General features: G+C 35.1%; 1 protein-coding gene across 10 annotated transcripts in view; it reads right to left on the minus strand.

Annotated features, from left to right (window-relative positions):
* Positions 1-14,779, minus strand: part of NOX4 (NADPH oxidase 4) — a 154,149-nt gene that overhangs the window by 37,864 nt on the left and 101,506 nt on the right. For all 10 annotated transcript variants that reach the window (XM_021665640.2, XM_021665639.2, XM_012444856.3 and 7 more), the window contains one exon: positions 12,679-12,739. In XM_021665640.2, the coding sequence (XP_021521315.2) occupies positions 12,679-12,739 (61 nt within the window). The remainder of the gene's footprint in view (positions 1-12,678; positions 12,740-14,779) is intronic.

Below are 14,779 nucleotides of genomic sequence, written 5' to 3' on the forward strand. Positions count from 1 at the left end.
TATATCAATAATTCATAATGACATAAAATTTAGAATTGGAAGTAAAATCAATACTTTGGATAATCAGAACTTCATGAGTTAAATCATGCCTTATCCATGTTTTCACTCATCTAACAAACTTTTATAGAGCACCTATTATTTGTCACATACTATGAATAAAAGAAATTATTATTTCCAAGGCAGCTCTGCTTATTACACACACAGAAATGCCAAGACAACAGAAGAACTTCAATGCCATTACAGCTACTTGAAAAAGGTTTAGAGTGTAATTACAAAATTATTTTTAAAAGAGAAAGAAGTGCATTCTTTCTAGGGATTCGAAGAAATTAATGATTTGTCAAAATTTGGTGTTTTCATTTCCTGGGAAATATGCATATTAATGTTAGAAAAACAAACGACTTCTAAAAAGAATTAAAGGGCAGACTTAGAATATATTCATACCACCTAGAAAGATATGGAGCATACATTTCTCTACCTGAAAAGTTTGTTTAAATCAAGTGAATGTCCTTTATTACTATGGTAACTCAATACTAACAATATTTATAATAGTAACAATAGTTGCTATTTAAACTATTACTTTCAAATCAACGTGAGAGGCACTCAAATTAGTACTACTTTACATAAACCAGGAAATCAAGTTGCACAGCAAGAATAGTTTCTTATTAAGGATATAGACAGGCCAGGTGTGGTGGGGCTACATTCCCAATATTTGACAGCTGAGGCCAGGGATTTGAGACCAGCCTAAGCAACACAGCAAGACCCTGGCTCTTCCCAGAAAGTTTAAAAAATTAGCCAGCTGTGGTGATGCACATCTATGGTCCTCACCACTTGGGAAGATGAGGCAAGAGGATTGCTCAAGCATCAGAGTTTGAGGCTACAGTGAGCTATGACTGTGATACTACACACCAGCCTAGGTGACAGAGTGAGACCCTGTCTCTGTGTGTGTGTGTGTGTGTGTATTTGTTTATATACACATACATATACATTATATGTATATATTTGCCTACATATATATTACATATGTAGGCAAATCTTGTTATAAGATTCTAGGGTTCAAATGAAAATAATTTATAATTCTAGAAGAAAATAAAATGATTTATAATTCTAGAAGAAAATAAAATGATTTATAATTCTAGAAGATAAAACCCTATCAGTTGCATGCTCTATTTATGTAAAACTATTTTTTTTTTTTTTTTTGCAAATATTGAGGCCATGTCCAAGTAATATAAAAAGCAGTATTTTATATTGCCTTATATAAGGGGAAAATAAAACCTAAACCCATACATGTAATTTTCAGAAGATGACATGTGTGCACAACCAGAGCTAATAAATGAATAAGAACACCAATAAGAAAAAATTAAGCAACATAAAAATCCTTTACTTGATATATATCCTTTACAATATTTCTGTAATATTTTCTGAACTATACCAAAATTTATCTACTATCATTCCCACTTTAAGTAGAATTCAATTGACCATATCCTAGAGTTTCTTTCTTCAAAAATAATTACACCGTTTTACGGCAATAATGAACTGAGAAATTAGGAAACAACTCCCTCAATCTGGTATACTGTAGACAAAGAAACTAAAAACCAACCAGCTGGCTGATAGTTGCACAGTCACGTGGCTAGAAAGCGGCAAAGATACTTAAACACAAGACAGAAACGAAACAGAAACACTCAGAGTCCAGGGTTCTTTCCGTTGCCATCACATTGCCTTATTCTCTCCTGAGAATATACTGTACTCCCTTTCTCCCCTCCCTTTTTTTACTTTCTTCTTGCCTAAGGATTACAGGGTAAGAGAAAGCTTAGCAGGGTCATATGCAATCTGCATGCCTCAACACCCGGTACTTTTAAATACTGTAAGGTCTGAAGGTAGGCAATGCAGTATTACACAAAGAAAAATTATTTAATGGATCCTTTGATTTTCAGGGGGAGCAAAATGATGAAAGTCTATTTCTGTGATACTCATTATTTTGCTTCCTATTTGTTAAACACACTATTTAAAAAAAATCAAAAGCAGCTTTTGAAAGAGCTACAGACAGACTTCTTGGCCTCTACATACATCAATGAATCAATGCCTAGAACTGGATTTCTTATAAAAATATAAACTCTCTTTTATTGCCACAGAGGCTAACCTATAACAACAAATGAAGGAGGGTAAAAAAAACAGTTTCAAAGAAAGTGAAAGCAAGTAACAGAGGCATTTTTGGATAAACACATTATTGCTACTGAGCTTTCTACAATGCACCTTTTAAGTAAAACGTTATATTTTCATTCGTCACATCAAATGCATTTTTTAAACAATGTTGGCTTTCATCAAAAGAAACACCTCAAACTGATCAAGACTCAGCTCGATACAAATTCAGTTCCCGGTTTCTGCACAAACTGAATACCTCCCAGGTGTATATTCAAGAAAAAAAAAAAACATTTTATCCAAGATCAAGAGTCCCCCCAAAACCAGGAGATTTTCTTTTATGTTTTTATGAAGTTCATATCCAAAGACCCGAGCAAACACAATCAAGCCATGCAATATATGGTCCTTTAAAGTCAATCAAAATCAGCCATGTAGTAAGTCTTCTCTGTTCTTAAATAGAGGATGTCTTGGCCAAAGACCAAGCCTATGAATCAGGGAAAAGCAACAAGCAAATACATACAAGGATTAGCAAGTGTATCAAGAAAATGAGTACTTAAAAATGTTCCTTATAATAAGGATAATGGCACAAAACTCTTGCCCTTTTGCCTCCTGTGAGATTATTTAGTCCATTAACACTAGGCTCACTTGGCAAAGTGACATGTGCCTTCTTAGCCATTCAGTACATTATGTCATGTTTTCGACATTGATTAAAAAGTTATGTTACCAAGAAAATACCTCATAATTCTTATCTTCTTTCATGTTACATAGTCAAATCAAGTAGAAAATACTGGATAACAGAGATGCTAAACTACTTTTACCAACAGAACAATTCTAATAAAAACATAACAATCCATAAAACCAACCACTTCACTATAATTACTCTACTTCCAGGTCCAGCAATTATATAATTTGTTTATAAAAAGTAACATTTTGGCCAGGCACAGATCGCTCCTATGGTCACGGTCCTTTGGGAGGCTGAGGTGGGCTGATTGCTTGAGCCCAGGAGTTCCAGATTAGCCTGGGCAACATGGCAAAACCCTGCCTCTACAAAAAAATAAAAAAATTAGCCAGGCGTGATGGTCTGCACCTGTAGGCCCAGTTACTCAGGAGGCTGACATGTGGGGATCACTAGATTTTGGGAGGTCAAGGCTGCAGTGAGCCACGACCACATCACTGCACTCCAGCCTGGAGATAGAGCAAGACCTCTCTCCAAAAATTGTTTTTAAAAAGTAACATTTTAAAAACTGGATAGAAAACAAAAATTTGGTATTTATTTCTGCGTTTGAGTTTGCAAAATGGCTGGAATGAATAAAACTTAATGACTCGTGAATTATTTTATTTACCAAGCAATTTTTATATTTCTGTGGCATTTTAAGTGAGCTGTCACCTACTAAGAACATGACAGCATATATTTAATGTTCATAAAATGAGAAAACAAGGAAAAAACAATTTATCCTCTCTCCTGAGAACAGATGGGCATTTAAATTGTAGTACACATATAACGTGCCTCTCATTTTCTTGATTAAAAATTTCCTTGGTTTCTGAGGCTGTAGAATTTATGCCCAGCTCACATGCATTGAATGGTTTACTATATTGTGATAGTAAATAACCCACGTTAAGCTTCATCAAATTAATTCATTATCTTCAATGATTTCCACATAGACTCACATGAGGCTAGAAATACAGTGTTTCATTATACAGAGTATATATACTTTAAGATATCATAGGTTAATCCCCATCTTGACACAGATTCATCTAGATATATACATAGGTAATTGTATCTGTATTTGCCACTCATCTTCCCCTGCTAATCACAAGCCACATCAGTATAAAATCAATCATTCTCATAGTTCTGGGGAAAGGTAGAAACAGGAAGAATTTAGAAATAGGCTCATTTTCTATGTGCCTCTTTTTGTACACTAACTCTCTCCTTACTGTTCTTCAATGCACTCAGTAATTCACAGCAATCAGTACCATCTCCAAACCTTTCCCTCGCATCTTCCTAACGACATGATTTTTATGAGGCTAACAGTAATACTGTTCAGTCCTATTTCATTGGACACCATAGATTACTCCTTTCTAAAAACTCAAAAGATAAATTCTTCCATTTGTCTGACACCAAAAAATCTTTAATGTGATGCCTTTGCTTCCAATCTAGTCTTCTTCCTTTCTATTTGATATAACACTGGCAGGTTGACACATAGAAAGGGCAAATTTGATTTCAGTTCCTGTTTAAAACTCCTCAATATTTCACCAGCATCTTTTGGGAAAAGACCAAGTTTCATAGCAAGACCTATAAGCTCTTCCTTGGCCTGACATTTAGATGCCATCCCAGCCAAGCCTCCCAAGAGCATGACATTTTCCTGACATTCCAAGCCAGGTCACCCTTCTGAGCCATTCAAGCTATTTTTCTCCCTGGAATAATCCCCGACTCTAGGCAAGTTCTATACATCTCTAACTCTCAGTTTGAGCCAGAAAAGCCTCCCAAGTTTTCCTCCCAGAAACTTGCACATCTTCCATTTGCTCCTAGAACTATATCCTCAATTTCTCCAGCCATATAAACCTTCCTCTCTCTACTTCATTCTCATCATTCAAATAAGTGTATAAATATATGATAATATACTTAGTATACTATTATAATTATTATAAAATAATCACATGCCTTTAACTTATATCTTCCTTGTCCTATTTCCTCCTTTCAGCTGTTAATTTATTTCTTTATTTCACTTTACATACAAACTTCTTAGAATCTGTCCAGTGGTATTCTGGCAAATATTTAATAGCCAGGTCTAATAATAGATAAATACATTAGGCCTAATTTATTTTTGTCTTTGTTAGAGAACTGCTGTAACAAAATACCACTAATTAGGTAATTTATAAACAACAGAAATTTATTTATCATAGTTCTAAAGGCTGGGAAGCACAAAATCAAGGCACCAGCAGCTTTGGTGCCTGGTAAAGGCTGCTCTCTGCTTCTCAGATGGTGCCTTATTGCTGTGTCCTTACATAATAGAAGAGCAAAAGAGCAAAGAGGAGGAACATACACAGTAGAAGAGCAGGAGAGAGTAAACCAACTCCGTCAAGCCCTTTGGTAAGGCACTAATCTCACCCATGACGGCTTTATTCTCAGGGCTCAATCATCTCCTAAAAGTCCCACCTCTTAATACTATCATATCGCTGATTAAATTTCAACATATGAATTCTAGAGGACACATTCACACCACAGGAATCATGTTCATCAATTTCTGTGGAATAACTACTATCACTGTGAGTGATGGGAAGCTAACAGACATGACTACACTGACCACAGAGGTGGGAAGAAAAGCACCTTCTCTCAAGCCCTAGGAGCCACGCAAGCATACTGCCAGATTTGTCTAGACTTACCAGCTCCACGTCCTCCCTTACTTTTATTATCTCTTAAACTTACTTCAATTAGACCTTTGTTCTTAACATTTTATTAAAATCACAGCTCCCAAAGTCATTAAGTCAGCCCTCATTTTACTCCACTTCTCAGCAGCATTTGATAACATTGATCAATCCTTCTTTTTTTTGAAACGCTGTCCTATGGTGTCTAAGAATCAAATACTCCTGATTCTTTTCTAACTTTGGTGGCACTCCTCTTAGTTACTTTTGCTGAACATGAACACTGCATGTTGAAATGTCTCAGGGCTCAGTTCTCTGTTATATCTCTCCTCTACCTATCTCCATTCCTCAAAGCAGTTACTCCTAATGGGACAGTGCTACTTCCCAGGGGAGGTTTTGAGAACTCATGGAAGCAATTCGGTTCTCAATAATATTCTGAAGTTACTAATTACAGTGGGTGGGTTTCAGGGACACTAGGCATTCTCAATGCTGTGGAGAATACTGTGGAACAAATAACTGTCTCACTTCTTGCATGCTTGACAAATGACTTGCTGGATACTCATGTAAATGTAAAACTCATTTACGATTACGAAAAATACAAAGTTTTTGCAAGATTTTAATATGCAATGAAACTTCTATGATTGCAATCACTCTGGAAACTAAAGGAATACTGAACTCTGTTGTGTCTAGAACTTAACCAAAAGCTGTTCACCATGTTGGAAAATCACAACATAAGTGCTATGATTTGAATTTTATCTCCCCAAAAATTTGTACATTGAAGTCTTAACTTTCAGTATGGCTGTTTTGGAGACAGGACCTTCATGAAAGTAATTAAAAGAGGTTATAATGGTAAAGCCTTTATCTGATGTAATTAGAGTCCTTACAAGTAGAGACAGGAGACAGCGAACTCTCCTCTCATTTCACAGTTGTGTGGTTCATGTCTCTCATGAAGACTCAATGAGAAGGCAGCTCTCTCCAAGCCAGGATGAGAGCCCTCACCAGAAACTCACCAGGCTGGCACCCTGATCTCAGACTTCTAGCCCCTTAGACTGTGAGAAAATAAATTTTTATTGCTTTAACACAGGCTACAGTATTTTGTCATGGCACTCTGAGCTAAGAAAGTAAGGGAAACAGTACTCACAGCACTTGAATTGTATTTGAAGCCTGTATTTAGAATGTCTTATTCATAACCATTCTATATGTGGGTACAAGTATCTACCTACTCTATTATTAATTCTAGTGGAGTCATGTCTGAAAATTTAAATATCCACTGAAAGTCATGTATTATAAATTAATTTAATAGTTTCTTTATACTTACTAAATCAGGACCTTATATCGACTTGGTTGTGCCTAATGTCTATAAATTTTATTTTCAGACTGTAAAATGGGCATATAAAATGTTATTAAACAAAGTGTTGGATCTAACAGAGATCAGAAATACTGCTGTAGGTGATCCCATCCAGCTTCAATACTTTAAAACTATCAGTATACAAATGATTCCCAAATAAAATCTCTAACCCAGACTGCTCCCTGATTTGCAGACTTATATATGCAAATGCTTGTGCAAGCTCATCTCTTGGAAATCTAAAGGACCTCTGAAATTTAATGTGTCTAAAATGGAACTCTGTCTACCCTTGCCTCTCAAATATGCTGTAGTACTCTGCATCTCACTAAGTGGCAGCACTGCTATTCACTTACTCAAGAAGAAGGCTTAGAGTCTTCCTTAATTCCTAACTTCTCTTACATCCCTCCTGTAATACATGAAGAAAACCTGTCAGATGTACCTTTAAAATCCAACCACTTAGCATGAGCCAGTCACTACCACCCTAAGCCAAACTAGAATTTTCTCTAATGTGGACTTCAGCAAGGGCCTCTCTCTTAACTCATCTCCAAAGTTATGTATATTCTTACCCCTACCATATAGCAGTCAGAGTTACCCTTTCAAAATATGAGTCAAGTCCTGATCAAAATCTTCCAATAGGTTCCTGTTACATTTGTAATACAATTGAAGTCCTGCACTTGCTCACCTGATCTGACTCATAGGTATCTCTCAGATCTTATCAACTATAACTTTCCCACTTAGTGTCAGGAACACTGCACTTCTTACTGGTTCTTGAGCACAAGTATTTGGCTTATTCTGGGTTTTTGCACTTCATGAAATGCAGTTCCCTATATATTTCTCTTCTGTATTCAGCGCTCTGTTCCGAAAGCTTTGCTAACCTGAGTTACAGTGCAGATCTGCCAGAAACACGACTGTATAATTAAAGTGGAAGAAGTTCATTACAGGGAACTAATGACTTAGGTGAGGGAAGAAGTGAGAAGCCAAATTAAGGATGGTGAAAACAATCCAGAGAGTAGGAGAAAACTACTACCATCCACAGGGGCTGGTAGGACATGGGGTGTAGGTGAGGCTGCTACAATCTATAAACCACAGCCAAATGGCAGGAGATAGAGTCATACCAAAACGTCTCCAAAAAACTGATATAAACTTCCCATGGACCGAAATACAATCTCTATAAGAGCAGAGGCATTGTCATTTTCGTTCAATGCTGTATCTCCAGTGACTAATACACAGTCTGGAACACAGTAGGTGTTTAACACACATTGAATTATTAGCCAAAGCTAATAGTTTAAATATTATTTTCCACAAATGACTAATCATTGTAATTCACTAGTCATGGCCAAAGTAACAACAAAAAGAGTACTTCCAGGCACTCCTTTGGTTATGTAGTAGTTGATAATAAATATTTATTATGAGCTTAAAGTTTACATTATATGAACATGAACTGTGTAAACTCTGTGAGATTACCTATATTCAAATACGATTTATTTATTTATTTATTCATTTATTTATTGGCTTTTTGCAGCAACCAAAAGACATTCACAGTTATATCTAGTGTAAGGTGGTTGACGTAATTGGCCAAAAATATATTGTTATTATAAAGTAATAGCATTAATATAATTTAGTGTAGTCATAATTTGACTTATAATGAGTTTCCAAAAATGAAAAAAAATTACTTTAAACACATAACACACGTTTTGTTTTAATATTTTCATGAAAAAATCTAGATAAAGCCTGACACATGACTGGGTTCTACAGTGACATAGAAACAAATAGAGAGTTATCAACTCTTGTGCGCCCCAGTCCTTAATTAAACCTATATTTAACATTACTGGTACTGTGAGTAGTCAATACATCATGTGACTAGCGCAAATCCACAATAATATATGCCCTGTCTTCTCATTTTTAATCCTAAAAGATAGCCATATCTTTGGATTGTAGAAAGCTTTTCCGGTAGACAATATGGGAATTTATATCCAAGATTCAAAGAAACGTTGTCATGTGATATATGCTACAAGTCCTTTATTGAATATTTATTCACAATTATTACAAATTCATTAACTACTGAAGGAATCAGTGGCAGAAATTTTATATTAATTACATGTGAATGTTACGTCTTTAATTCTGTTGCAGTACAACTCAAACATCTCTGGAATAAGCAGCTATTCAGACCACCAAAATAAGCAAGGGTATAGCATTATCTCAGACATTAATCAATACTAATCATATGTAATGAAGAAATTAACAAAACATTTTTGTACACTTAAAATGATTAGTCAATAGTCTGTGACCATATGTTTGAAACTGGAAAGAATGGCTATTCTAGAAGAGCAACAAGATATTAATTCAATTAAAAGAGACACCTACTTGGGTAATCCAATCCATCCACTCTACTACCATCATTTCTTCTTCTTCTTTTTTTTTTTTTTTTTTTTTGAGACAGAGTCTCGCTCCGTCACCAGGCTGGAGTGCAGTGGTGCAATCCCAGATCCCAGCTCACTGCAACTTCCGTTTTCTGGTTTCAAGCAATTCTCCTGCCTCAGCCTCCCGAGTAGCTGGGACAACAGGTACACACCACCACGCCCGGCTAATATTTTGTACTTTTTTTTTTTAGTAGAGATGGGGTTTCACCATGTTGACTGGGATGGTCTCGATCTCTTGACCTCGTGATCTGCCCACCTCAGCCTCCCAAAGTGCTGGGATTACAGGCGTGACCCACTGCGCCCAGCCTACTACCATCATTTCAAGAAAAAAAACCTGAATTGTATCTAAAGTGTTTTAAGAATCTTCTAAACTTAACAAGTCTTCCACATATTTAGGAGATGCAGCCAGAGGTCTGGTGAAAATGAAAATATAGACAACAAATACAAGAGTTTGATGCTTCTTTGTCTTGTGCTGCATAGCTGCTTCGCTTGCTTCTCCAGCACTCGATAGCTAGGTATAGTTGATTAGACTTAGAGAGATCATTTATGGAGCTAGTTTAAACCTGATCTTCAGTCTCTACACCCTGCCAATGCAAAACATATTTCAACAAATAAAAAGTCACTATTGACTGGGTGCCGTGGCTCATGAGTGTAATCCCAACACTTTGGGAGGCCAAGGTGGGCTGATCACGATGTCAGGAGTTCAAGACAAGCCTGACCAACATGGTGAAACTCTGTCTCTACTAACAATACAAAAATTAGCCAGCACGGTGGCATGTGCCTGTAATCCCAGCTACTTGGGAGGCTGAGGCAGGAGAACTGCTTGAACCTGGGAGGTGGAGGTTGCAGTGAGCCAAGATCACACCACTGCACTCCAGCCTGGGCAACAGAGTGAGACTCTGTCTCAAAAAACAAAAACAAAAACAAAAACAAAAAACAAGTCACTACTAAATATCTCTAAGTCAGTTTAAAAAAAAACAAACTTTGATATTCAACCTCTTAGGTATATCTTTGATATTTCCTATACCTACTGCTCTTAATACTGAGTTTTAATAAATTGTTTTAGAATAAAAACCAATGATTCTTGATCTCAAAGATAATACTCCTATTTTTCCTTCAAAAATTATAATTTCATTGTTGTAAGGCAGCTAAATCTCTTTCAGCTAAAGTGTCACACAGTGACATGATTATTTAGGGATTCTCTGCATGAATGCTTATTTTTTTCCAAGTCAACAAATATTTCAAGTCAACAACAAAGAAGGTCTATTAATTGAAAAGCATCTGACTGGCACTGAACTCTCTAAATAGAATGATCTTGTTTTTCTTAATGGCATAGTACATTTAAAAAGGAGGATAAAATTAACACTATTAAGTGTTCCTAATAGAGATGATTAAAATAGTGAGACATCCTTTATTTTAATGAGCTACTGGTAATATAAAATCACTTTGTGAAGAAACTCGGTAACAATAGCTAATAATAAACCATCAGGAGTTTCTGCTTAGTCTTATGAATTAAATTTTGTTTTCATTGTGCATTTCCTTTCAAATATAGAATTCTACCAATTTACCATTCATGACTGAACTTAATGCCTACTATATTGGGATTCTCACCAGAAAAGAACTTTCCTGATTATTTCCAAAACAGTGCAAAAACAAACAAACAAAAAACTGTGATTATATCAACTGATTTTGGGCATATTGATTATTCATATGTTCATCCTCCACCAGTGTATATCTATCAGAGGACGACCATGATCTCTTTTCAATGCTACCACCTGAGCATTATCCATGTAAGCCTGGTTTTTCATGACTCTGAATCAGTCATTACTGCTCAAAGATCTTTTTAATTCATTTAGATGTTTGCCCATAAAATCCTATGTTGTAGATTTCCTTCCTTTTTTTCAAGTCTCCAATTCTAAGATGGCTATCCTTTCTAAAGACGTTAAATTTTATACCTACCACTATTTTATTTTTTAACTATATAAAATAAGCTCTTTATATCAACTACTGTAATCCTCATTTCAAACACATCTCTCTTATTATTCAACATCTTATCATTCCCTGGTTTTTACAGAAATTAGGTTCTTCCTTCTAATGCTACCTTCTTAACTTGTGTTCACAAATCCATTACTTCCAGTTTCCATCTCCACCTCTCCACTGCCTCTTTTCCCCTCTGCCTTTAAGTACCTTCAAGTCTTCCCTTGATTTTAATCTATCTAACTAGCAACTTATAATACTATTTTCATCATGGTGTTTCAAATGCTTCAAAAGTTCTCTAAAGTCTCTCAGTTACTCCAATATTTTGCTAAGGCATTCGTGATCTTCACCAGGTTGGCTCTAAATGGTTCTTCTATACTACTCTCCAGAATAAAATCTTTGCTTTTGTTTGATTGTTTTTGTTTCATTTTGTTTGATTGACTTTGCTTTTGTTTAATTGACTAAAGGCTGATTGGATTCATCCTTTCCAAAGAGACTTTAATCTCTTTTCCTGATTTTTCCTGATTTTTGACAATACTCTGAATTTCACTTAAATCACCTACATCTTTCTTCATTTGCCTGATTTCTAAGCTTCAGCTCAAATTCTGTCTTTTCTGTGAAGTTTCTCTTACAGCCCTAGACCACATTTAAGCTACATTTTTCTCGTTCCCTACAGATTTTACATGCCAGCTCCTTGTTTAGCACCTAATTATAAGAATATTTAGATTTACATTTGCATTCATGTTTATATCTGCATTCTTTCCTGCAACAACAACATAACCAACCAACGAGCCAATATTTACTGAGTATTCACCTGTCAGTTATTCTGTTGGGTCACGGAAATATTAATATAAGAATGAATAATGTTTCTTTTATTTACTCAGAGCTCTTAGTACAATGCATCTCTGAGATAATAAAAAGTATTTACTGAAGACAAGTAAAGTATCACCAACAAGCCTGCTGTTAAAAGTATCTATTCCAAAGATACTGTGAAGTTGCTATACATACAGAAACACAACAAAAAATGTCATGAAAGAGCTGGAAGATTTGTGTGATCTCACTACCAGGTGTTGATTATTTTGAGAGTCAAACCAAGCATATATTTTAAACTCATATTTTCTAAGAAACACATTTCAGCATTCCCACTATTGCCAGTACACCTGACAAGTAAGTAGAAACCTATTATTTGCAAGTATATTGAACAATATATTACTAATAATTACTGATATCCAAGATATTCTGATTGCAAAAATGCATCTTAAAAGAGAAAATATAGATGTCAAAACTGTACAAGCAAAACAAACAAACAGAAAAAACAGAACAGCTTAAAGCATACACACATCTCTATACATGCTGCTAGTTATAATAAAACACATTCAAATTGTTACGTTCCATTATTTTCAAAGAATATATCTTAAAATTGTATATTCTACATACCTGTCCAGTCTCCTACTATTTTAAGATGAACCCCAAATGTTGCTTTGGTTTCAGTAGGACACTAAAAAAAAATAAATACTAGGATCAATTGTGATTCATAATTACATAATGTGAGACTATAATTCAATTATAACTTTTATCCTGATAGCAAGTCCTCCAAATCAATACATAATAGAAAGGAACAGACTAAAATCTATGTAGATCCTTATCAGTGGGGAAAAAAAAGCAATGTCAACAGGTCAATAAGACTACATTTCTCTAGAACCTATAAATACTTATATAAAACAATACATTACGCAGATTAAAATTGCTAGTGTGTTTCATTTAACTACAAATCCTGCTAAAACATCTTCTGAGTTAAAATACATATAAGAAAAGCCAGTTTTTAATCACAAAGGAAGAAACAAAAACTAATGAATTTTTGTGTCCTTTTCTCCCTAGATATTATATACCTATCCTAACAAATTCCAGGGAGAAAAAATTCTTAATGTGACATTAATTTTCCATGCCCAACAATTATGCTCCAACTGAAATAACTATTTCATTCCCACCCTTCATTCTCAGAAGAAATCTGAGACAGAGTTGTCTTTTATAGATAAGAAAATGGAGTAATTGAGGCTTCAAATATTGACTGGCCCAATAAAAAGACAAGACAGAATTCAGATCCAGGTCTGTTAATTCTTAATCATAGCAGGCCACTGTCTCTATTAAAGCAAAGATACATAAAATGAGTGAGTTGCATAAGAAATCAAATGGAATAAGAGGAAAAAAGGCATGTGTTGATCATTAGTAGAATCCGTATGCCACAATAGGAATTAAGAGGAAATAGGGGCTGAAGTCAAGGCAAAGAGGAAAGAAAACGGCAGTAGAAGAGCCCTCTGATCAGTGATTGGGTTACATAAAGTAAGTTCAAGACTTCAGAGCTCACTGTTGACTAGTCAATGGAGGTCATATAGAGATGCTATAATGAGAGAAATAAATGAAGATGAAGGTACCATGAAGATATGTTAACAACTCATTAGGCAAAAAGGAAAAGTAGCTCAAAAATCAGTAAAAACACTAAATATGTATTTATATAGATAAGTATTATACTATATATATATGATGTTATATATAATATATAAGGTAGTTATTAGTCATTCATAATAAATTATAAACAAACTAAAAGCACATAATCTATGTTCAAGGACTGGAATTAACGTACTATGGAATGTGCAAACTACTACTTTACAATCAGTGTTTCTGATAGGATTATTATTGCTAACAGTAGCATAAAATATTGAAGTAAACTGAAATATTTTAAATGACATTGTTTAAACATTTATACTATTAAAATTATATTTTTATTTATAATTGTGATTCTATAATTAATTGTTTTATTTACATTGTAACTTTCTTTGTTACTGTTGTTGAGATGGAGTCTCACTCTGTCACCCAGGCTGGAGTGCAGTGGCACAATCTCAGCTCACTGCAACCTCTGCCTTCCAGGTTCAAGTGATTCTCCTGCTTCAGCCTCCCAAGTAGCTGGGATTACAGGCGTGTGCCACCATGCCCAGCTATTTTTCTTGTGTTTTTAGTAGAATCGGGGTTTCACTATGCTGCCGAGGCTGGTCTCAAACTCTTGGCCTCATGTGATCCATCCACCTTGCCTCCCAAAGTGCTGAGATTACAGGCATGAGCCACCACTCCCAAGCTACACTACACTGGGATTTTTAATAACTGAAAGCAACCAGTTTTGTCATCAGTAAATCTCCAAATATAATGATATTATCTACAAAAACCACCCACAATTTTACTATATATTATTAAAGGCTGGCCAGAGTCTCTGTATAATAAAACTTGTAGCTCTCAAAACGCAAAATACCCAACAAAGATCTGAGCTACCAATCTGAGAGTCCACATGACACTGGATGTCTTTCACTGTGAACTAGATCTCAGGTTATAAAAAGATGACCTAAAGTCAAGAAGAATCAAAATGGAAAGCAAAGAATGTTTGTTCTTGTGTGCCTGAGGGTACATGTGGCTTGAGTTAATCTCATAATGCATTCTAAAATAAAGCACATATTTTGCCAAATATTAATATCTCTGTTCAATTCTTTCA

The sequence above is a fragment of the Aotus nancymaae genome, unplaced genomic scaffold (assembly GCF_030222135.1).
Source record: "Aotus nancymaae isolate 86718 unplaced genomic scaffold, 86718_ANA_hifiasm-v0.15.2.pri h1tg000059l, whole genome shotgun sequence".
Lineage (NCBI taxonomy): Eukaryota > Metazoa > Chordata > Mammalia > Primates > Aotidae > Aotus > Aotus nancymaae.